This window comes from Ammospiza nelsoni, chromosome 2 (genome assembly GCF_027579445.1).
Source record: "Ammospiza nelsoni isolate bAmmNel1 chromosome 2, bAmmNel1.pri, whole genome shotgun sequence".
Taxonomy (NCBI): domain Eukaryota; kingdom Metazoa; phylum Chordata; class Aves; order Passeriformes; family Passerellidae; genus Ammospiza; species Ammospiza nelsoni.
The window spans coordinates 80,826,293-80,852,221 of NC_080634.1; the positions used below are offsets into that span (position 1 = coordinate 80,826,293).

Consider the following 25,929-nt stretch of genomic DNA (forward strand, 5'->3'; position numbering starts at 1 on the left):
GCACTGTCTAGAAAAACAGAGTTCCAAATGAATCCCAGCTCTTGACCAGCTTCTGTTACTTACGCTATGGTGTGTAGGATGGCTAGCAAGGAAAATCTGGTCATCCTTTTGCAGGACTGTGGGCTGTCCTGAATGTGCATTCTGTATTGCCTGAATTAAGTCTCTTGTAGAGGAGAAAGCACAACAGAAAAATGTCATCAATACAGCTGTATTCCCAAAGTGATTTCACTGGCATGAGATGGGTTAAGCTCTTCGATGGACTCTTGGTTCTGCTGCAACAAGTTTGCAGGAGGTGATAATCTGTGTGATAGCTGAGCTCTTACAATACTCTGGAACTCTAGTGAAATCTGGCAAGCATTGTGTTTTCCATGATGCACAAAAAAAGAGGGGGAAGTTCTATTTTAAATAATGACCATTGGGATATTGCATATCTGACAGGCTTTAGAGAGACCAGGTGAAATCATGAGTCCTACAGAGTGTGGCAGAAATTCCATACTTCTGGCTGTCATACTACTGTCTGGTTAGTTCCAAGGAGACTGGCAGATCAAAAGAGTGAGACCTAAATGAAACTGTAAACCACAGGAAAGACAGCATTCAATGCACAGCTCTTAACAAAAAAACTTAAAATATTTTTGAAGGTGGTGTTCTCTAAAAAGGTGTTTTCAGTTTGGTCTAAGGTTGGGAGTTTTATTTTTGTTAGCTAGTATAATTTAAAATTTTCCTTAGTTTGCACATTGTGTTCCTTGTGGGCCTTAAAGAAGGCCAGTGTTCTTGCTCTCTGTGCTGTTGCCGAATTTCCTCAGAGATGGCTTTATTCTGATGTCTTTCCTTTTCCCTTGACTGTAGTAGTTGTCTCTCACTCCTGATAGTGTGCCTCCTTTAGTAAGTTCAGCAGGTACTGAAAAGTTTCACTATATTGGGTTTTAAAAACTTTGTTGTTTAAGGAAACACTGTATTTCAGTTTGTTGTTAGTGCCTGTGGGTCAGATGTGTATCTCTGAATAAGAAAGAGGTTAATTTGGTTTTTTGGATTAAGTTTGTAAATTAGTGATAGTTGGGTAAATGGCAATTTGTTTGAGAAGATATCTAAAAAGATAGAGGCAACTCAGGCCATGACTTTTTCAAAATGGAATTTTAAACTTTGATTCTAAAATATGCATTTTCTCTTCCACAATTGTACAAGCTTTTCAAATATGCTGCACTTCACAGTATTTTTTTGCTTTCAGCTGGCAGAAGTTGGTAGGTATTAAACACTTAACAACTTTTACTAGGGCAACTAAATAAGAGGGGTTGAGCTTGAATTAAAATGTCAGAGTTTTTTTTGTTTTTTTTTTCCTTAATATCTAGACTAAGTACCGAAATTAGGATTTTGAGGCAATTCAATTGCAGAAATAATCATTAAGATCAAAATCTCTTCATGAGAATAAGTGATTCTTCAAAAACTAATCTAGCTGTCATTACAGAGTGTACCAGTACAAGTGTACTGTCTTGTTCATGATGAGGAGCTCGTGCTCTCACTGTATGTATTTGACTTTTGATTAGATTTAGTCTAGTCTTGTGAACTGAATACCCATTTGTGACTGGAGTGTGCTGGATGCAATTTTGGAATCTAGTTTCTGCCTTTCTTCATCAGAAAGGAACTGCTTTGCACATCCCAAGACCATTCTGCAGTGTGATCCAGAGCAATCTAAGTGCAGGTGGTTGGGATAATTTACTTTGAGAACTCCTGATCTGAGGTGGAGCACTGATAGTCTCACAGCCCCTGCATATTGTCCTGTTACCTCTGAGTTATCACACTCTCCAGAACTTCTGTTACAAAAAGGGGTGAATAACTGAAATTTTGACAGAAGGGATGACAGATTAAAGCACTAAATGTGTTTTGATTCAGGTTTACAGCTATTAGTAGCAATTAAGCTCAAGATTAGTAGGCAGGTTTCACCACTGAGATGAGTACAGCAAACCTAGCATGAAGTTTGCCTGCATGTTTCAAAAAAGGGAGCATGGAAAGTAGTATCATATGTAGAAGTAAACTTCGATTATTTATCAAACTTAGATGTAATTTTTAATCACTTCACCTCATTTTCATATTAGTAGGTTAGCATTTCCTTCTGACTATTTTTTATGTGGACAGCAAACCTGTAATATTCTAAACTTAATACAAGTGAAAAATAGCACATTATTACTGGGAACTTCTTTGAATGGAGGTGTAGGAAACAGACTGCCCAACAGGCAGCTAGATCCCAATGCCATCATGTTGTATGAATGTACATAACTGCTACTGGATAATGTTAACAGAAGAGCTTTAGTCCTCCCTATTCCATCACAGTGGCTTGTTCTGAAGCTCTTTGCACACAAAAAGAAAGTGAGATAATTATTGTAAGAGTGTTCTTAAATATCTGCACAATAAGTTTCTTTGCTTAAGGAAATAAGGGAAAATTTGTATAGGAAAGGGCATTTGCTGTTTTTCTTTTACAGAGTAAATTATTGTTATTAGTTTTGCCAACTGCCCAAAGTTATCTCTCAATAAAAATTAAAAAAAAAAAGTTTTGGAAAACAGCAAAGTTATGAAATGAAATACTTTAATTGGAGGAGAAACAGCCCCAGCTTTTTTTGATGACAAACAGATTTTTAGATTTTTCTCTCCATAAAAGTTGTTAGCATGCATAAGACAATGTTGTTGACTGGTCTGATTAAAAACACCTGCTTGCAAGTGGCTCCTCCTTTGGTAAATAAAAGATGGTTGAAAAAACAGATTAGAAGCACAGACTTGTAAATTATATTAAAAATAAATGTCTTTTCTCTGTACTTGTGAACACTCAAATTATTGAGTGTTCCTTGCTTCTTATTTCACAAATGCTTGCAATGAGACAAATAGCAAGATCTCTTATCCAGCATTAATGTCTGACATTTGCTTTTTCCAACATAAACCAAATACTAAAGTAGGTCCTAACATCTCATAGGAGAGGAAATCAATTTCAGATCTATTTTACATTTATTTATTTGAAATTTTCAAGGTATGCTGTTGCCTGCTGAAGGACTGGGCAGTCTGACCCTTTTCTGAAACGAAGAGGCCTTGGGCTCTACTGGCAGCTCCCAGGGTTACTGTGTTTCCACAGTTTACTAATGCAAAGTGCACAGAAATTTCCCAGCATTAGGATCAAAACATTTTGTCCCAAAGAATGCATAGTCAGGCTGCAAACCTAAGTCTCCATGAATCTCATATTCCTTCCTACCATCAGCAGGTTAGGGTGGTGAGTTCCCCAGTGCTTACCTGAGCCCTGGCTCCTTCTCTTGAGAGATGGGAGGTGGATGTGAACCCCCACAGGCTGAGGAAGACTGATAGCATGGATCTTTGATTCTTTGAACATAAGCTCTGCAAACATGACTTTGTTATATCAAGACAGGCAGTAACAGCAATCCTGCTTCGTTTACCTGATAGATTTAAAGCTAAAAGAGCCATGAAAGATCTTTCAAGAAACTTAGAATTGTTGTTTGCCTGCGTTTTTGGAGGATAACTTCTTGTTAAGACTGTGGAGACAGCTTTGGCAGAGGAGCCCCCAGTTCCTTGCCCCTGCCAGGCTGCTGAGGATGCTGGCTGTAGAACCCTGGGGTTAGGGTGTTTCTCTTTGCAGGACCCAAGCACTGCAGGCTTAGAGACCTCCACAGGGGAAGTGTGTTAGCCAGGGTGAGCTCAGGTTCTTTGCAAGATTATTTCTCAGTTAAATGGAGATGAAAGGTATTGAGCCATACTCTTAGGTCTGGGCAGCTAAATTCACCCTGGATTTATAATTGTTTCCTTGGCCCACAGCTGGGTTTCACTGCTGAAGGCACTGGAGGTTTTTGTTGGTCACTGGATTGCAGGCTCTTATGTCAATGCAAATTGCCTGAAAAGCTTGTGTTGAAGGAAAAGGGAACATCCAGATGTATGCTGTTCTGAATCAAAGCACAGTGCACTCCATAGCATCCTTTTAAAGCATTCTTTTTTATTTTATAGTTTACCTTCCATGTAATTTCATTTTTTCCTGCAGTCACTATTCAAATAGAGTATAGGCTATAAATATGCATATCTGTTATTGATCTCAATGTGATATGTAAGAAAATGTAATGTAAAACCTTTTTGATATAGCTGTTGAGTAATTCTTTCAGCCTTTGTCTGATCAACTGGCACACAGGCTAGTAGAGGTTATTATTTTTTATGATATATGAAGAACTATAATTTGGTCTAATGATGGTATATTTTCATATTCACAGTGAAAGGGGAGCACATATATGTATGCACATATAAAGCAGGAAGAAGAAAACCTATTTTAATGTAAAAAGGAACATGATATGTATAGATGGACCAGTCTGAATATACATAGAAAATGTGTGTGAATAGATACAGAAAATACTTCAAATTACTGAATAAAATATTCCCAGATTCTTAGGTTCCTTGCACATAATTTTTGGTTCTTAAAATAATCCTGTGAAAGTGCTGCTTTTATCTTTCCTGTGTGATGATGAACTTTTATGTTGGAAAGTGTTGAAAGTACTCAGATGCTAAGGCTTAGATTTGTGTTTTGTTTGGCAGTACACTTCTGTTTAGAATTCTTTTAATCTATCCATTCCCTGCTTTTATATTCATCTGATAGTTGAAGGTTCTCTGAAGGGTAGTTTTTTGCGTATGAACTTATTAAACTAAAAATGCTTAAAAGTGTGGGATTTACTTCCCTTTTTGTTTTTTAATTTTTTGGTGGTTTGGGGTTTTTTTTTAGGTTTTTTTTTTTTCATAGCAAGTTAGGCTCTTGTTTGAGTTGTTGAATTTCTATTTGCCTTTCTTGATTTTTTTTTTTGGGAGGGGTGGGGGGAGGGCAGGGAAAATAAGAAACAATTTATATGGTAGATCTAAAGTTTCATTAAAATTGCTTATGCCCTGTCCCAGGCATTTTAAGTGGGCCATCTGTCTAAACATCTCTGCATTTTTTTCTGATCATTTCCTCGACTTATTCATGAGCCATGGGAGGGCTCCTTTGTAGTCTCCATGTAGCTGGTTCAGTCTACCCCCACTGAATACATCTATGTGCTTGCATAACATATCTTTTCACAGTGCTGGAAATTCTCTGAACTTGGTTCAGATGAATGGCCCACTTTCTGAAGGTCTTTTTTTCTCCCTTTGCAAGATTTGTATGCAGAAACTGACCTTGGTGGCTACAGAATCCAGCACATTATTCTTGATCATTTTACAGGCCACCTGCTGTGAAAGTTATGATGAAGGATTTCTTAATGATTCTTTGACCATTAACATTGTTTTAAGTCAATATTTCACTTTTATTTAACTGGTGAATAGGTAATTGCACAATTGAAAAACAGCTTTATGGAGTGTCATATAATGTGGTTTTCAAACGCTTGTAATCTTTCAAACAGGAGGATTTGTTATGATAGTTTGGGATTTCTCTGTTTACATAAAGTATTATGCAGCAAAAATATCAGAAGTGAAGAGGAATTGGTAAATGTTTTCTACCTCAGCATTAGAAGACATATTTTGAATTGGAAGTATAAAAATCTATACTCAATTTTCTGATCCTTTAGGAGCTGGTGACATCCTAACTCATTTACATCATCAGTGATAATAGGGAGAGGGAAGTTTATTTGCCACAAACTGCAGAAAATTGTAGTTTTTATTGAGTTCCTTCTATCTCATTGATTGGTGACAATCAAAATGACCAGGGCAGAGTTTTTACTAGATTTGCTTTTGTGAGTGTCTATTTTATTTCATTACTTGTTTTTGACTAGAATAGATAATAGTTTAATTAATGTGTTCCATGAGCACAGTAAGTATGTGTCGACCCAAAATTTTTAGCAGTTGTCTGCTTTCCTCACTGAAAACATGCAATGAAACCAGGAGCTTTGATTGCTGTGTTATTCTCAAGTGTCTTCCTCTCCCACACATGGCATTTGGGGGTAAAAGGGACATAATACATTTCTACACACACATCATCTCTAGTTAAACAAGTAGCAGTAGAGCTTGAAAGTAAATAACTGAGCAGGCAAATGGTGCTGTTTTTCTTGTTGTGTTGGTTACATGTTTTTGTAATTGGTGCTTTGGAGTAAAGCCTTTATGACTTTAAAGCCAGGCCATCAGTCTTCAGCTGTGTTCCTATGCTTGTGATGCTTCCCCTTAGAAGGCAATTTGGAGTGGAGAGGTTCAGAACTGCCCATTTTAGTGTGGAAGGAGTTTATAACCCCCTTCTCCACCCATCTCCTGTTGTGGCTGTCATGCTGCCTTTGCTCTCTCTGTCCCTTTGTGTGCAATGCTCCTGGCAAGGATCAGCAGCTCACAGTTCTCCATGGCCCTGCTTCCCATCCACCTGGCATTCATCTTGCCGTGAAACTTGTGTTTCTTCCTGCAGCCAGTGATCTCTATAGGCAAATGAAGTAATTTTATTGGATGATATGTCGTTTGCCAAAACTGGGAGAGGAAAGGGAGGACATGTTGAACCCTAGGAAAGACATACTGTGTGTACTCTGAATCTAGGGTTGGAAGGGAAGTGCTTTATGTTTTCTTTGTGGTTTCTATGATGGCAAAAATGACAGTATTTTTATTTTCAGTGGGATTATCCTTTTTTTCTGTGAATAGAGTATGTTGGATTTCAGCCCATTATGTAGAATTTAAAAAGTTCTGTATTTTGAGAGTAGCCAGAAGTTTGGTAGTTTTCTGTGAACTAGTGTGAAATATATTCAGAGTTCAGATGCTTTCTTTGGGAGGACTTTAAAGTCTTCTCAGCTAAGGGAGCAACCTTGGCCAAGAACAAATATAATTTCCCATGCACTCGGATGTCTCGGATTTAAAAAACCCCAAACATCACAAAACAACAGAAAATCCCACAACCAATCTTGTTTCCCAGCCTGGTAGAAACGTCTGCATTTCTAAAGTAGTTCATGGATGCGAGCAACTTCGTTTTCATATTTAACAAACTTAGACTTTGATCCTAATTTTTGGATTTCATAATCCTTATTTATATGAACGTTCCCTACCCACAAATCCTATCAAAATGGAGTCTACTACAAGATAATTTCTTTGAAAGGAATTTGGTTTAATGAAGAAGTAGGATTGTCATGAGCTCACATAAGTATATATCCTAGCTAGTGTCAGTTATAGTTAAAAAACCACAGGCAAAGCTGATTAGGAAAGCTGAAAAATGTCCCTGTGCAAAGGGATCTAGCAGTTCCGGGAGGGAAGTACAACTTGCTGTATATTTGATGCAGCTCTGGACCTTGCCCTCCTGGCCATTGGTGTTGCAGAGAGAGGAATTATGTGGCTGTTTGAAACCTAGGCAAAGCAGTGATGATAGTCATGCCTTTCAAGAGGCATGCATCCTGTTTGGAGATACACTTGACAAAGCTCAGCAAGACAGGGCTGAACAAAAATAATCCCTGCTGGAGAACAAGACTGTCTTTCCTTTGATGGCCAGCAGCCAGATTCATGAGGTCACTTCCAGTCAAATGCAATATGAAGCAGGGCTGTGCCAGCAAGGCTATAAGGAGTCTCATGTCACCAGTGAAGCAGTTCTACTAAGCTGAGTTTGTGATGTGATCCTAGTTCTAATGTAAGAAATATGAAGTAGCTGTAAACCAGTAAATCCTGTTGGTTGTTGCAGTGGAGTGTCATGGAGAACTTAACCAGGTGCTGTCTGTGTTCTTCCTTACTGGTGCTCTGATACCAGGAAGTGCAATGAAAACATCTCTCAGCTTGCTGCCTGCTACCTGTGCAGGAAATTCCTCTTCCTCTTCTTCAGGAACTCGTGTGTCTGTCACATTTCCTATCAGCCAGTCTAAATGTTTGGTGACATACAGGAATTCCAATACGAGTTGCTGAGAAATGACATTGCTCCCAATACACCATAGATAATTCCTCAGATTTATTGTTTTGACAATTGCCTCTATATTAAATGTGAAAGGTGACACTTGACACCATTAGCACAGGAACAGCTTATTTGCAATATCTGTCTTGTGAACTTTTAGGGTAGTGGTAGAGGTAAGATGATTGGTGAAATTTAATGTAGGCCTTACTTGGCTTGCATCTAGAAGTAACTAAGGATTAGTATGCATCTATTTGTGTCTGATATATTTAGCATTTTCATTTCCCCTTTTCAGACACATGGCAAGGCACAAGTTTTGAAAGCTACTTGCCTCATTAAGTACTTGAACTTGTGCTTTCTTAAGTTCCAGGTATCTAAAAACCTAAAGTTCTTAATATAATTGTTGGAATCCCTGGCAAGCATTTCAACATGGCAAGTGTGTTATCCTTGGCTTGGACAGATAATTGCTCCTCCTGTGGCTTCTAGAGGCCTCACAGGTGCTTCTCCCTGTTGATTCCACAGGAAACTTGAGCATTCCCTATGGGGACATGTGGTTCACTGGTCACCTGAATCCTCTGGAGGATCCACGTGGCATAATGTGTTCACAGGTTTTAAGATTGTAGGATGCGATAAAAGGTGCAATAAGTGCTATAATGTACTATAGATTGTTACAGCAGAAATGATCCTTAAAAGAGATGTAAAGGTGATAAAATTATTATCCCTACAAATTTCTTACAGAAAAATCTAAATAAGTAAGAGTCAATGTGGAAGAAAAGCTATACCAAAATGTGGTTTTGTTTTAATAGAGTTGAAACCACACCTTCCTGTCTTCCCTTTAGGCCACGTGGTGAGTGCTCATGGTAATATATGGTACCCACTCATTAGAAAAGTTTTAGTGTGCTTTTGGACACCAGTTTTTATGGCAAATTGGGAGAGACTCAAGAAGTTAGAATGAGGAAATGGAGAATGAATATACATTTAAATGAAATAGCTGAAAATTGCATGTTTCACTCTGAATTTTGAAGAATGGAGGCTCAGTTCTCATTTCTTTGCTGCCAGGTGTGTGCTTTTTTAAGTTGAAAAGATTCAGGTTTCCTGTGTTACTTGATAAATGGTGCAGCCACAAAATGCTGCAGGAATCAGTATAATCCTCCATGTGGGCTGTGATGATACATCATTATTTTTTCAGTATGCTGGAAGGGCTCTGTGGATGAGTACTTAAAAATGTGTATTAGTTATAAAATTACTTGTATTACTTGTTTGGCTGAATCTTTTGTCTGTAATTGGCTTTTAATTAAGGTTTACTGAGAATGAGATTAAAGAAATAATGATTATATTTTGCCCTTGAAAAGACTGCTCCAGTAATCACTGTTGCTATTCTCCTGCCAACCCACTTTCTCATCTGCTTGTCATCCTGTTTGAGCTAATTCTGCAGCAAGTGCTGGCTGCATTCAAGGGCCTCCTCTAACTTTATCAGCATACCCAGTGTGTCAAGGCAAATCTAGAAAGAAAGAAAGAGTGTATTTTCTCCTTATATGCTGTTTGACAGAAAAAATGTATTTAGTATATATTTTTTTCAAGTGTGCTCTCCAACTGTGTCTATAGATTAATGATATTTTATATCCTTCAGGACCATCCTATGAGGAAAGTGCTTCTGGTTAACTTGGGAGAAGCATGAAATCTCTGTTAAAAATTTTTCTTCTGTTTCTTTTTTAGAATTCCTATTGCTAAATCAAAGAGAAGTAGCTGGGAGCTCTCTGTGCATCTAGGAGATGGAATTTACCCAGTTGCAGTTTCAAAGCATGGCTCATCATTTTCTGTAAGTTCTGCTCATTTCCTAAGAAATTCAGTGCATTGAGTCCTTGTGCATATATTATCCTTGATGCCTGCTAAAATTCTCTTTTTGTTGACTAAGGATAGATGGGTGGTTTGTCTTTAGTAGGCATTGCTGTTAATTACCAAACAGGACCCTGACAGTTAAACAGTGCAGAGTTGAAAAGATTCAGATAGTGTACTAAGATTTTTCTCAGGCCTCGTGCCTGTGGAACATTTTCGTATATATTTGTTTATTAAATTAGTTTCTGAATTATTCTGTTTAGTGTCTTGTTTGGAAGTAGCATCTTATAATGGAGCATATACTCCATTATAAATATATGAGAGCAAGAAAACAAATGCAATGTTGACAAAAATTGCATTACCTTAAGCTAGTGTTTAGAGAAACAAATCAAAGATCCAAGCCAATAGAATAAGCAATCATCCTGGAATAACATTATTCAGCACTCTCTGCTCGAACTGTATGTGGTCATAGTAAAATGCTAGTGTTTCAGGATGTGCTTATTCACTTCAGATGAATGTGTATAAACTTTTGTTTTTTACAAATGTTCTAAGGTAATTGCTTAAGCACTTAATGTTGTCAGCATGAAAGGCAGAAGGATAGACCATGACAGTAGAAGAACAGTAATGCTGGGTTTGGTAATTCAGCTGTTCAACAGAATAAAGGCAAGACACAAGCTGGTTGAAGTATTAAGAAGATAAATTTATAAGGAGAACTGGTATTTATGTCTGTTAATGGTGATTCCACAACCAAAATGAGATTTTTATTTTTTTTTAAATAGGCAGTTGACTTGTATAGTATTTGTTGACTCTTAGGCAAAAGGTTTCAAAAGAGCCTTAATAAGGCAGATTTTCTTAGAATGGCAGTAACACACCCTACTTGTTGAATTGCTGTTTCAGAAGCCAAGGCCAAGTCTTCATGCAGTTTTTAAAATCTACATAACAGTCCTAACAGATATCATGTGAGCTTGGATGCAGCCCATTCAAAGAACAGAACACCTCTGTCAGATTTCAGCCCAGTTTAGAGTTGGGCTGGCACTGGATTGTGGGACAGACATAGCCCTTCCCAGGGTCAGTCATTGCCCTCAGCCTTTCCTCCTTTTTGTTGCAGCACAAGAGCTGCCTGCTGCTGTGGGGATAGCCTGCTGGTTGCTGTGAGTGTTGCATAGGCCCTGGCTGCTGTGAGCTCAGAGATCTAATTCCCATGGTTAGACTTCTCTAAACCAGGGAGCTGGTTAGCACAGCCAGTTACACAAGCATACATCTGCCTATGCATACATTTTTAGAGATTTGCTTGAGTCCAAGCCTGTCCCTCACTTTCAATGGAGCTGCTAACAGTTGTGATGTCTTGCAACAGTGTGAGAATTACAGCTAGTATAAACCAGTTTGACAAGGTGTATGTGATGTCTGATTTCTGATAATTTGGTTTGTTATTCAAACAATAAGAAATGTGAAAGTTCCCTCTCATATCTTTGTGTCCCTGCAGTGAGTTACTGCTTTTACCTTCTACTGCTAGGCAGGGAGGCAGGAGCATCCCTCAGTGTCAGAGACTGGGTACCTAAGCACTAGGGAAAAATTAGGAGTGCCAGGTTAGGATCAGCTGTGGGCCTAAAAGCCTGGGTCAGAGGGATTTGTGACAATTGCTTTTGCATTTTGTTTCCACCTTACCATGTCTATATACTTGGGGAGATGTAATTCCTTAGTTGTGTCTGGAAAATACCTGGTGAAATAAATCACATCAGGTGGATTTCAGGAGAAGTCTGTTTCACTTAAACCATATACCTATGAAGGTATAAAAGTGTATTAAAATTTATGTATTACAATTAAAATACCTATAAAGTGTATTAAAAATTGCACCTGAGCTTAGTCATGTAAAAAGCGGGGAAACTCTTTTTTAATAGCAGGGTTGTTTAGATTTAAACTTATTTTTATTGTTACTGGATAAAGAGCAGAGGACATGTTATTCTTCATCAGTAATTTTCTTTTTCCTGGTGTTCTCCTGTGATTGTGGTGCAGATAAGAGTTTATAGTAAATACAGCACTGTCAAAAATCTGAATTGTTATTCAAAACTTTACAATGGAAAACCAACTGCCTTAAAACTTCAAAGAAGAGTCAAGACTAGGAATGAGAAATCTTGTTTCTGATCAGGAGGTGTAACATACCATCAGGAAAAAAAGGGGAAATTCAAAGCTTGTTTTATTAACTTTGCTGTCAGAAACACAAGCCTCACTTTTTGAACTTCTGCATTTAGTTTTTTGCTATTAAGTTGGTGTGACAGAGGCTCCTGCCTTTGTGGGTTGTGTCCCCTCGTGGTTTGTGGCGAAGATAGCTGAACCTGTGGTGCAGTTGGATAGCCCAGTGGGAGGGCCACCTTCACATTCCCCTGCAGAAGTTTACTCGGCTGCAAACCGTGCTTTGCACGGCGGCATTCGCGTCCTGAGTTACTCTGTTTACCACGGGGACCCTTCCAGCAGTGACTCTTTTCTGTCCCTGTGGCTGTGCTGCTGTCCCAGCTCCCAGGTCGGGGTGCGCAGCGCTGTGCGCTCCCGGCTGTGCCGCGCTCCCTGCCGCGGCTCGGGGCGCATCGCTGCGCAGCTCTTTGAGCTACGGGTCAGCTCTCATCAGCTTCCTTTGGCTGGAGATTCCTTATGAATTCTGCAGTGCTAACTGCTCTTCGCTGCTCTTTATTTTTCAGAATTTTGAGTTTTGAAACCATCTGTTTTTAACTAGTTTGTTTGTAACAGAGGTCCTTGATGGGGGCTGGCTTTAGGCCACTTCAGCTGCCTTGCTTCCCAAAACTGAAGGATTTAAGGATGAGTGGTCCACAAGTGTGAACGATGCTCTTTGCCTGAAGCACTGCTAACAAAAATATTAATTTTTATGATTCCAGTAGAGGTTGAAAAGTTCTGAGAATCCTAATTTGATATATTTTGGGGCAAGAAGTAACTTGGTTTTTATTCTGAAGCCAGCAACATATATACTAGTACTTAAGTTTATATAAAACTATTGTACTAGAATTTTCAGTACCAGACAGTTGTTTCTGGTGATACCCTGTCAACATAGCAAGTGCTTTTGCAATTAAAAGATTCCAATGACCTGACTTGAGAAATAAAATTTAGCAGCTTTGGTGGGACCTGCTTGTTTGTGTACAAAGAACTTGACAACTAAATTGATGTAAATGTCATTTATTTTTTTTTCTTTGTTCTATATATTAATTGCTAGAGGAATCTTTAAACTAACTGCTTGTCATGCATACCACTTAGTTTTTCAGAGGACAGATGGTCAGATTCTTAGCTTTGATTAGTGTTCTTCTTATGCTTAAATTTTTTTCTCTTGTCAATTGATTTAAAGATCTTGCAGTCAAGATTGCTTCTAAAATATAATTTGAAGGAAGAATACTTTCCTTTACATGAGATAGTAACAAGCAATGGAAAACAGCAACAAGCAGCCCAGAAGCATCCCACCACCAGACTCTGCAATCTTTTGTTTACTTCAATTACAAACAGGAGTCTTTCCCTTCTTGCCATTTTCAATTGCTACTCTGAGTATCAAATGTGTTTCCTTTATGATTTCATTGATTGAGATTTGCTGTTGAAGATTGGAGTCTGTTCTTCCTTTATAAAACTCAGCTGTTCTGCAGGGTATTGAAGGGTGGGAGAGACAAAATCAAATAGGAACCTACATCTGTTGAGGAAACCTGGTTAGCTCTGTGGTTTCCCTGCAGTGTATGAATATGGCCCTTCAAAACCAGATGTCAGCCACCAAGGATGGTCTAATTCCATGTGATGGTGGCATTGTTTATTCATAGGATGGTTTGAGTTGGAAGGGACCTTAAAGGCCATTTAGTTCTAACCCTCCTTCCAACCTAATTTTAGTTCAATGAGGAATTTGTAACTGTATTCTATGCAATAAACTTAATTCTGGAAAATATTTTTGCCATTATCCATTTTGATTATTTGCTACAGTGTAGGAATACTCTGTCTTGAGAATTCTTTATTGATGATTTGCATGTTTTCTCTGCAAGTAGTTATTCTCCTTTTTCATGTTTGAAAACAGTCCTTCCTGTTAGGGTTCTTCATCTCTGTAGTAAATGCATACCTTCCCAGACTGCTTAGCCTCATCTTCTCGGTTTAGTTGTCAAAGAATTTCCAGATGTTTTCAGTTATAAAGTAGCTTCTTATCATTGAAGTTGTTTATTTTTTATTTTTTTAAGCATAAGGTGTCATAGTTCAGAAGTTACTTTGGGCAAATGGAAATTCGATATATTTCCAGAGGGACCTGCATAGGTCAAATGCTGAGTAAGAGGAACAGAGAAAGCTAAATTCCTTAATTCAGGTTGTTACTAGAATGGGCTACCGTTTTCACAAAACATTGGATGACTTCCTAAATCCAAATTTAAGAAGAGATAAGTGTAGTACAGATATGAAATATTGAGAAGAATTCTTGAAGCTTGTTCAGTCCAGTTGGAAATAAATGTTTTAAATATTTTTAGGAAAAAACCCAGTGTTTTTCCCCTATCTTTTTCTTGAGAAGTAAAGAATTTATTAGATACCTGTGTGGGTGGAAAATCAGCCTGTGTACCTCTTAACATTTCTAAGAGAAAACCTATTATATAATGCCAGCATAAAAATAAAATCTAAAACATTACTGTCATCATTATTTGAATTTATCGTATATGATCAATATAGAGTAGGTGTTTATGTGAATGCTTTACTTTAGTTAGTGAATTCATGTTTATCTAGCTACGCTTTGACTTCAAATTCAAACATAATAAGCATTTAATTTTGAGAACTTTGGTGTATTTATTTACTGTAAATTTCATGGCTGATGGGTAAGTTTATTTGAAAACTACTTCAGGAAATATTTTCATTGTGTTGTAAATTCACTTTTGGGGGGAGGAAAGAATACCACCCAAAAATCAAACAAAAATATGCAAAGCATCAAGTGGAACAAGGAATAGTATAATGGAAAATCAGAGCAATGATACAGAAAGTTGCTGTAAGCAAGCCTAGTTCACATTTATTTCCTTAAACACAAATGTGAATGGAGTGGGATAGTAATTCAGTGCATATTAACTTCTGTCTTTCCAGTAGTCCATGTAGAAGAATAACATTGCCCATCTATCACTATAAAATTATTAACCCTGTTAAGAGAATCAATAAAATGCCATAATTATTATTACTAGTATTTCACATTTCTGGTATGCTTCAGGCACATACTAACTAATTGGTCACATGAGAGAAATATGAGTGCTGTATTAATAGGGATGAAAGCAAATACCTGTAGGAATTAAAACAGTAAGAGTGGCAGCCAGTTGTAATACAAATTAACATATATCCCTACAAGCAGTAGAGGAAGACTTTTGGCTTTGCATGTTATATATTTGAAATAAACTGTATTGTTGTTCCCATGTCCAGCATTAGTTTGAATGAAAGGGAAGTGCATGTTTAAAGGCACTAGTGGGTGGGGCAAGATCTGTTAGATAATCCTTACAGCTGTAAGCAGAGAACTTTCCCTGCCTTTTTCCACATGGTTTGCATTGTTGTAAACCTATATTGTTGTGTATCTACTTTCAATCCCTTTGTTCAGAGATTGTGTATGATGTATTGTGTGTAGTGTCCCTTCAATGCAGTTTGCATAATCTAGTGCTGTGGTGAGAGCAAAACCCCTATTTCCATGCGTGGAAAGCACTGGCTATAGTAGTCATGCTCCTGCTTGTTGATGGAGTCTCTGGCTTTACAGATCCTGCATTCCTTTTTCTCTAGTGACAGATTTACTGTAAGGGTAGAGGTTGCCCTGTGCTATCCTGGTGGGGTGGGGACAGGTGCTCCTGGGAGGCAAGCACTCTGCACTTCAATCTTTCAATCTGAGGAGAGCATTGATCCCTGAGTTTTGACTCTGTGGCAACTGCTTTAATTGCTACATTTCTGTGACTGCTGACAGAGTGGTTTTTTAATGAAAGTGGCCTTGGCCTCAGTATCATGTGAACTCAGTGTTTCTGGTATGCATTTCCACTCTGCCTCATTGAATGTCTCAGAAAGTTTTAGTGCTGGGATCCTTTACATGAACTACAGGTACATATTGAGTATACTTGTATAAAATTTGTATGTACTTAGGTGTGCTTTAGTACTAAGCCAGAGGACAAGCAGAGTGTGTCTGGATTGTACAGGTTTTTAAATACCATGCCAGTTTAGCACTAAGTATGTGATGGTACATATTTGCTTGTAAAGAGAGATTTTTGGCTTGGCCTTTTGTCTCCTATTAGTTTGTTCACACAGTACTCCATAAGCAGATAGAGAAAATACCTATAGGTTTGGGAATTAAAATTACTTGAGTAATGCCTTCACTGTGTGGCTTTAAATATGCTCTTCCCTCTGTGTCAGAGCAGTGTAATAGCTTGGTTATAGTAGTTTTTGGAGATTTCTAGTTGTGCTAAAAACTCACAATAGCATGGTCTGGTGCTGGTATATAGCTGACAAGACATTTCTACAAAGAAAATGCAATGAAAAGTCTGAAATGATAAAATGCAAAATGTTTTAAAAGCAGACATGGTCTATTTGGATGTATATTTTCCTTGTGTTAGAATCAGACTTCACTGCTTTAAAATATGTCTCTTAGTAGGCAGAAGAGGAATTAGGTTTTTACAATGATTAATTTTAAATGACCTGATGAAGAGTTTTACCCACACAGGTGGCTTCATAGCATGAATTCCTGTGGTATGAGAATAGAGACTATGTTCTTTCATGGGTAATGATCCAGTGGTTCCAGAAATTCCAGTGAGCAGTAAACTGAATTATAAATTGAAGCTCTGTAACAATAGAGAACAATGACATACCATTTTCTTTCTTCAGAAGGTCATGTTTCTGGCATACAGCATTTAATGTATCCTGTCACCCTTTAGTCTTCCTGTGCTCTTTTGGTGTAAGACTGAAAACACCTTAAGGCGTGGGTGCTGCTTCAGTTTATTTTTGTGCCATGTGCACTTGATATCCTGCTGCACAATATTCATATAATGATTTTCTAATTTCTAAAAGCAGTGCTTACATGAACATTACTTGGATGCTCTTCTTTACAGTCATTTCTCATCCAACAAAACTGCAAAGAAAATACCCAACCAACTCCTTCCTGTGCCCAGAAACGCCTCCAACATCCCAACCTCTCTTCCCAAATTTTGTAGAATGAATAGATTAAAAAATGTTGTGAGCTCCTCCTGCTGGTTCAGCAGAAGCAATAGTTGCATTTAAAAGAATGCTAATATAGTGTTAAGAGCCTGGCTTATTACCACAAAAGCCATAGTTAACTCTGCAGCTTGTGGATGCTGCTTCAGCTCTAATTCCATTCTCTGAGCAAATTTTAGCACATTTCATATTCAGTATAAGACTCTTTTTTTGGGGATCTCTTGATGCTTTGGCATAAGGAGGTACAAAATCATTGCTGTTTTGAGTACCTTTCTTAGCTGTGAATTTCTTTGCTGCTTTTTTCCCCCTCCTTTAATTTTTAAGTAAGCCAGACTATTAAAATTACTTATATGTAGCTTTTATGGCTTATGAAAAATAGTGCTCCTGTCGTGGATAGATGTGCGTCAGCTGTGACTAAATGTTTTGATGTAGTCTTCTCAAAAGATAGACTAGAAGAGCTTTCCTTTGAAATATGTGAAGCAGTTTTAGACACAGCTTCTCAGATGGATCTAATTAGTCTTTCATACAGACTGGATGTCCGTTTGTTGCAGCTCAATTCTCATTTCATTCACCCATAACTAGAAACACCTCGCTTCAAACGTGTTTCTTCAAAGAAAGAAGGGTTTAGGGTTCCGTGTTTTACTGCTTTTTGATGTTGGTTTCCCTTTAACTGAGAAGACCTTATGTTTATACAACTGTTATTATTAAGAAAACATAGCTTTGTTCATGTGAGTTCATTCAGTATCCATGTTGGCTATTGGTGGCAGTCGGAGATCTGTGGAATAGATCTTGCTATACAAGACTAGTGGGACGGCTGTAGGGCTGGCTATTAAGCTTGTTGTAACTAAGATTTGAATGCAAGCAGGATATTCTAATAAGACCATGGAATCTGGTTTGTGGGGAGATGAAAATGAAGATTAGAGTACAAATGTTTGGGCCCATCAATGGATAGCAGTCCTATTTGTTATTTATACACAGTATAATGTCACCCAAGAGACACTGTGCTCTGTTCCCCATTTAGGATATGTTTACATGGCTCAGTTCTGTGCAGCACAAAGGAGCCTCTGCTGACTAACCTAGTTTGGGCAGTGCTGCATTAATGCTGCTGTACTGCTCCTGGTTGGAGTAACTTGTTAAGAGCTGGCACATGTAACTCTGCGTAGCAGTGCGCTGTGCCTTGTTGTGACACTGCTACAATATAGAATATAATTAAAACTATAGTGGCAAGTCTGATCAGTGTTAAATAATCAGAGTGGATACAGCTGTGGTTGATCTTTAAGGAAAATGAGTGGAAGGGAGGTGAGATGGCAGATGCTTTGCTTGTGTTTATCCTCCACTGGCTGCTCTGTGGCCATGATGTCATTTAGTGGAGTTTTCAGGAACAGGCTGGTAGCTTCTCTGCTTTCCAGAAGCGTAACTGAGCTGGTTTTGCCTCTGGACGTTGCTATTTGCATCTTATCTTCCCTGTGAGAGGAAGGGCAGTCCAGCCGCAGATGGGTGACGCCTAGGACACGTTGATAAGAGATGGAGTGGGCTGCAAGCAGACTCACATTGGTGGAACTGGCTGGTCTGCAGGGCTGTCATTTGGGTCCCTGTTAGTTGTGCCCATGAGTAACTCCACCACACTTCTGTATTTGCTGGGAACCACTTACTGCATTACCTCTTCCTGCCCTGTGCCTTGCCCAGTCTTTTCCTGGATTTGGCTCTCACCATGTCACTCTCCTTTTTCTCAGTCCATGGAGGCTTCACATTCCCCATTTGTCCTGCTAGAAAGCAGGACTGGGTCTGCTGTGTATTCGCTCACAGGTTGGCCAGTCCAGCTGTTGGGTGACCACCAAATTGCCCTTGTCTGTCCAAGAGCTGAATGGAAGCACTCATTCTGTCCACTGTGCTGCTTTTCATTTTCATAAAACTTAAAGGGATTTTAGTATGTCTGGTTAACACGGACCAGTCAGTGGGTTCAGAAGTTGTGTGTGTGCTGGGAATTTTGAGGAGGGACATGCAAATAAACTGTGCATTTTGTTAGCTTCTTTTTCCTTTTGAGATCAGGCTAAAGGTAGTGTTAGTGAAAGGGTTAACAGAGAAAACAAGGCTGTTTGGAATGCAGGAGGAGGGAAATTATTTTAAATTATTAACAACAAGTTGCATCTCTGTCTGTGGCTTATCAAGAATAAAAAAAGGAATCAGATTTAAGTAGTCATAATCTATTGCCAATATTTTCTGTTCTGGAGAAAATTTACATATCTCAAGGACATACAAGAAATTTAAATCAATTGGAAACCAAAATAGACCTATAGCTCTGTAATTCTATAATTATTTCAGGTCATGTTGTATGCACCAGTGTGGTGGATTGCCCTTGGCTGAACACCAGATAATCACCAAGCTGCCCTATCTCCTCTCCTCTTCAGGACAGGGCAGAGAGAATAAGATGGAAAACAACTCACAGGTTGAGATAAGACTGTTAGGTAAAAAAAAAAGTGAAAAGTTGCACACACACACAAACAAAGGAAAAGAGAAAAGTGTTATTCCCTGCTTTTCATCAGCAACTGGTATCTGGCTACTTCCTGGGAAGAATCCGTTCCTAAAAGGTGATCACACATTCAAAAGCTGTACTTTCTGCCTGTTAACATATTTTTCCTTACTGCTACTAACATGTAATTTTTAGAATCCTGCCTCTTTTGAGTATGCTCTGGTTTCATTCTTCTGATTAGTCCTAGTTTCCATTCCTCAGTTGTCTTGCTTGGTTCATGCTCATTGTCTGGCTAGTCTGAGTCTCCCCTTTGGACTTCCACATCAATTAGCAATTAGTCTTGATTCTCTTCTATAGAACCCTCTCCTATGTAGCTATGCCCTGCTCCATGGGCCTACAGGCTTTCATCCATGTACTGGTCCTTATTTTCCAGGGCTTCAATGTTGGTTTTGCTTATTTCTTCTACCATACAGTCTGTTTGGTAGTTCTATTTCTAATATCACTCTCTCACTCTTTAGGTAGTTCTCTCTTTAACCTCATCCTGTACTTCTAGCTCCTTTTTCCTGAACAATCAGTGCATATTTCCCTTGCTTCCATTCTCGGAGATAGGTTTCATGTGTTTGTAACCACTTCCATTTCTTTCCTCCATTTTTAGTCTTCTTGCTCAGTCAGTTTCCCCCTGCCTCCTTACTTGTTCCAAATTTTCCTCTCCATCTTTTCTGCACCTCCCTTCCAGACACATCTAATCTTTGTCCCAGCCTGCTTTCTCCAGTTATGGGGCCCTCAGTGTCCAGTTTTATTGTGTGGGCATTGTTTATGCTGCTGCTTCTTCCTTTGCTGTTCAGCCCTACCTAGCAGCTGATAGTCTTAGTAGTTTTATGCTTGACCTGGTATTCTACAATCCAAACTCATAATTTCAGTGGGAATCCGTATTCGTCCCCAGGCTAATATATGTTAAATGCAAGCAGAATCTTTTAGACCTGTGGCTGTGAAGTGTAGTGACCTACAGATATAAATAGGATTTGCCTTTTTGAAATGCTTAGAACTTGCCCAAAATTATGCAGGTTGTAGGAGAATGGTAGAGGTGCATTCCAACTGTTTTGCTTTCCAGGCATATTTTCAAGCTTCTGTTCTAAATCATAAAGATATTTCAGCCTTGCATAGAAAAGTCAATAGAATTTAGTAATTTGGCCAAAAAAGTACTCTTGTTCTGTGTCAGAAATAGCTGCGTATTTCTCTCTGAAATTTATCCTCTCTGGAAGCACTCCTGAATAGAGTTCAGCCTAAATAGAGTCCATCTGAGTTATAAGAAACTAAAGGTGCAGGTGATAATGGACAGCTTTGGTGCTAAGGCTTTTCCCTTCCCTTCCCCCTTGTTCTGTAGCTGTGTCCCAGCCCCATGCCTTTTGGCAGGCTCTTCCTCTGCTTCTCCCATGCTCCTGTCTTCATTCCAACCTTCTCTTTCTGTTGTGGCTGCCCTCTTGTTTCCACCACCTAACCTCTATCAGCTGTTTCCTTTATTGCTGTAATCGCTGTGTATTTTCACACAGTGACCTCTTTGTCACTGTTGGAGCAGCCCAGCTGTTTGATGGCAACAGACTAGTTTGCATGCATAGTTTATCCTGTTTTAATTTAATATTTTCTCCTAGCTGATAGAGGAGGGAAATAACCATACACCCTTTATGTTAAGCCAAAATGGCATCTTGATTTTGATGATGGTGAGGTTATGATACTGGTAATTTATAACAAACATAATTTTGAATAACTTAGCTTCTTTTGTAGTAGTTTTATTAGCTAAACTGTCAAAAGGAAGCCGCATTAGTGACAAATCATCATAAATAAAAAACCAGAATGGTTTGAGTTGGAAAGGACCTTTAAAGATCTAGTTACACATGGACTCACCTGTGCCATGGGCAAGGACATCTTCCACTAGATCAGGTTGCTCAAAGCCCCATCCAGCCTTGCTTTGAACATTTCATATGCAACAAGCAAGAATGAAGACTGATTTTGTTGTCTGAAGTTAAACAGCAATAAATGAAGAGAAGGGTAGAGATAGATAGTATATCCAAATCTCAGAAAACTGGAAACCTGAGCTTCCTTTGTTTAACAGTTAAACAGACCAAGAACAAAACCAGCCAGAATAAGGTAGCAGCAACTTCCAGGATTAAAAAGAAATAGATCCTCTACTTTACACAGCTAATAGGTTTTTCCTCTCCTTGGCAAAGGAAAGCTTGCGGAAATAGATGAGTTAATAGAAGCAGAGGGGAAAAGCCAAGGGATGGTCATTGTCAGTCACAATCAATCAGTCTGAACAGCCAAAGTCTGTGGTGAGATCAGGTTGTACTGGCCCCTTCTGTGGGCTGCATCTGCAATCCAAGGTGAACCATTGGTGACGTAGAATTGCTCAGGCTGACTGTGCAGATGACAAATCTTCATTACTTCTTTTATTGCAGCTTATATAATAAATCCCAATTCAAGAGAAGTGGGTTTGCTTTGTAAAAATATGCTTGAAAAAAAATGAAGTGCCATATGGCTGTAAGGATGAATGCTTTATGAGTATTACAGAGTGGGATCTTTTGAACCTGTTGAACAATTCACATTTCCCGACAGAAGCTGGTTCAATAGCTATGGGTGTGTCCCAGAAAATTCAGCATTAGTAATGCTTTCCAGAATAGGTGGGAAATTGTTTTGAAAATGGCAGTGGGAAGTATGTTCAATGTTGCACAAAACTGTTATTTTTCAGTCATTTGGGACTATTGTGCTTTACTAGATCTGCCTGGCTTTCTGTGGATATTCTTCAGATGGAATTTTTTAATGGTCTCCATTAGTTTATCATTTTAACAAGTGTACAGATAGCTGGAGTGATTAGCAGATGAAATGACTTCAGAGTATAAATTCTCATTTGGTCTTTGAGGTTATATTTCATCTCTGTTGTATGCCTTCCTAATTACAAGCATATTTCAATACTTACAGTTAGAATTTTAAAGATGTATTATTCAACTTCTCCAGATCAGAATTAAAAGCAACATAGACTGACATGTTGTATTTTTTCTTCAAAATCTGATAATGTATTTTCTTTCTCATTTAAACTTAATTATATTTTAAAAATATTAAAGCAATAGTTGTTTTAAGCCGCATGGCGAAGTTCGGTGTATTTTTCAATTAAATTATTGTTGGTTGGATTGTTTTGGTTTCTTTTTTTTCTTTCCTTGTTAAAACAACACTGTGCTCTGTTACACTTTCAGTGGAACAAAGCAGTTCATCTCTGAACCTGCGTCAGTGTGTGCTGTCATTGGTGGCAGCACTGAAGAAAGCTCAGTACAAATGTTGCAATTTTGTCTTGTCCTCAAGTAGTGTCTGAAGACTAAATAAAAAGTACAGGAAACTGTTAGAACAATATGATTTACATACAGCTTTGTGACTTCAGATAATCTCAGAATATCTCTTAACTGTGTTGGATTTTTTCCTCGTGAAGTAGTGTCATTAAAACCCAATCTATGCAAAGCACGTAGAAGATTAATTAACATTGAGAAGAAAAGAGATGTGTCTGAGCCTTTCACCTGTAAGGTACCCTTTATCTCCAGCTGAGTTTGCCAGCCTTTAATGCTATTTGTCATCTTCCCCAACAGGTATCTTGATATTTTTTTCCATGGTACCTTTTATACTTTGAATGGCTTCTCTAATGCCAATACCATGTGTTAGAATATTATCCTCTCATGCTGGAGGCTTTAAATTTTTTTTTTTTTTTTTGCTTACAAAACAAGATGCATTAATTTAACAGGTGTATACTCCCTTTTAGAAACAATTAATTTAAAGGAGCATTGAGAAAGGTAAAATGTCTATTCCCAGTTTAAGGACATTGTATATACGGATTTGTATAAGGCCTCTCTGTTACCATGGTTTTTATATAACTGTTCTTTACAGGTGTTCTTTACAACAAGGGTGTTTCCTCATTATTTTCTGCTAAATCAGACACACACAAGGATAGTTCTACACAGAGCTTTGCTGTGGTGTTCTGGTGCACACTCATGGGTGGTCTTTACCTATGCATGGAGCCATCTTGGCTTCGGCTGTGGATTGTAAGGAATGAAATGGGTTATGTAGACAAGGACTCCTTTGATGAATGATGATCATTAGGGCAGGATGGACCTGTCTGGCTGCTCCTAAATGTGAAATAATTTAATTTTTTTGTTAATGGTAAAGCTATTATATGATTTGCAATAGAGGAATGGTGGGATCATTCTCTTTGTGCTTATATTTTACATTGATGCTTCTATTTTGATACATACATGAAAATTCACACTTTTATCTTTGCATTTTTGGTCTATGTATTTAAGTGCATACTTATATAAGTGTATACATCATATTTAATGATATTTTTACCACACTATTGAAAAAGCATAGCATTATTGAGATAATTTTTCATTGTATCTTAAATCTCTCAGTCACAGAGAACTTATTTTTCTGGTATTCCTTTTTTTCTTTTTTCCCTGGTTGCACCTTGGCCTTCCTTAAGGAAATAGACTTTGTCTGAGCAATCTCTTGGGTTTAGCTAACCTTGAGCTTCAGTGCTTGTAGGAATCCTACCCTGAGCTGCATGCTGTCCTTTAACTTCTTATCATAAGCACAGTCTGCTTCTTCTCCTTGTTCCACTGTAAGGCATCTGTTTTTAAAATAGTGTGGATAATCTCCTAGGTTGTGATTGCACTATGTCTTACTTTAAAAAAGTGATTTTTGCAAGTCTTAGGATGGGATAAGACATAACAATTTTTATTTTTCTGGGACTGAGGTTTTTGTTCTGCGAATTAAATGGTAATACGGTTTTATTAGATCATTCTGCATTACGTTGCATTACAGAGGAAATAGGGCTTTTAAAGATGTGAGCTATTGATAGTTTAGGTATCAGATCTAACACAATGAAATGGCTTTTTAGGATCATGGAAAGTTCAAAAATTCTTGTATGAATCTTCATGGTACGTGCAACAAATGTTGTCAGTTTTAAAGGAAATAGGTGATCAATGGTTTTCATTGCCTGAGAAAGTATTTAAATCTTCTTTTAACCGGTCATTAGTTGCTGATAGGTAGAAGGATTCAATGATACTAAAGTGTCTCTTCACTGAGGGAGTGCTGATTATCTGGCACTGGTTGCTTCATGGATCGTGTTTGTCTTACAGGAAAAGCCTGCCCAAAATTTCTCTCCACAGAAATGAACTGTTCTTTTTTCCCCTGCAAAGTGCTTCAATGTGGAAGGTCTTGTAGGAACTATGAATTCCATATGGAAAAGTACATAGAGTGTCTACTTTAGTTACAGTATACCTGAGTCACCATTCTTTTTAGTTCTGCTCAGATTCCTAAGTGACGATGGAAAAGTCCATGATGAGATTTTAAATTACTTGTAGTGGGGTGTACTTTGCTGTCTTGGTGCCAAGGATGAGATCCATCCTCATGACTGAAGGTGCTTGTGTTGTGGGTGCCTGTCCAGTGTTAGCATCCACACACCTCTGTGTGTATTTAGGCAAAGATCCCATTGAGTGTAATGAGCACATCTCACTCGACACCCCAGACTCTGGTCTGGCCTGAGTCCAGCGAGCAGGAAGAAATACTCTGTCAGAGTGAGTGTAACTTGGAAACTTCTCCTTGTTCTCTTCCACCTTTGTTAGTACTGAGTTTATTGCAATTTTCTTTTTGTCATCGAGGGCTGAAACCATAGTGAATGTGTAACAAGAGCTGCCAGCTTTTTATGTTAGGGAGGCAGGCAGTCCTGTGAAGAGAATATGGTTTAAGCTGGTTTGGAAAGGCAGCTTTATCTGGCTTGGGTTGAAGGATACTACACCATCATTATCTAAGTCTCAGAAACTATTTTTGTGGAAAAGTAGGTGCTTAACATGATCAGCAACACATTGCAGCAAGCAGCACCTATGAAAATGGCAGAGTCATAATTGTGAGAAAAGGCAAGGGATACCTTTTCATGGAGAGAAATGTGATCATGAACTATTTACACCAGAAGCTGGCAAATGGATTTTGTACTGAGAAACTGAATTAAGGGAATGGTAACAGTGTTGTGGCCTCATTCAGGCAAATCTTAAGCCTTTGGAAACTTAACAAGAGAGGAGGTGTTTTAAAGTTTCCAGGGGCAAGGAGGACTGGGAGACTCCACCACTGCAAATGGTCATGTAGCTGTCAAGTTACTCTTGAAGCATTGACTGCCAAAATAAAAGTGTATTTTTAGGAAATTTGGAAGTAAAGATATGCTCTGAGTAGGAGCACTGTCTTCTATCTCTTAATTGTTGCAATTCTGTCAAGAACTTGTAAGACCTTTAAATATTTTCTCCTAAAACTACCACTATGGTTTTGTGATTAAACTTAAAAGGAAACTGACATATCATACCTTATATCCCATTAGGCACTTGTTGTTCCAAGTCTCAATTCAAGCATGTTTGGCTGCTCCTTTCCTACCATGAATAAAATGTAGGTTTCATTTTTAGGGCTGTTATAAAGCAGGAATTACTGCAGGGGAAAAGAAAAAGTGTCAATAAATAGATGTGGAATTACACCTATTTGGAATCACATAAAAAGATTGATTAATTTCATAAAGTCCACATTTCCTTAC

General features: G+C 38.3%; 1 protein-coding gene across 3 annotated transcripts in view; it reads left to right on the forward strand.

The window, feature by feature from the left end:
• The window catches only part of PCCA (propionyl-CoA carboxylase subunit alpha), a 274,780-nt gene that overhangs the window by 159,988 nt on the left and 88,863 nt on the right, over positions 1-25,929 (forward strand). For all 3 annotated transcript variants that reach the window (XM_059466064.1, XM_059466066.1, XM_059466063.1), the window contains one exon: positions 9,554-9,656. In XM_059466064.1, coding sequence (XP_059322047.1) covers positions 9,554-9,656 — 103 coding nt within the window. The remainder of the gene's footprint in view (positions 1-9,553; positions 9,657-25,929) is intronic.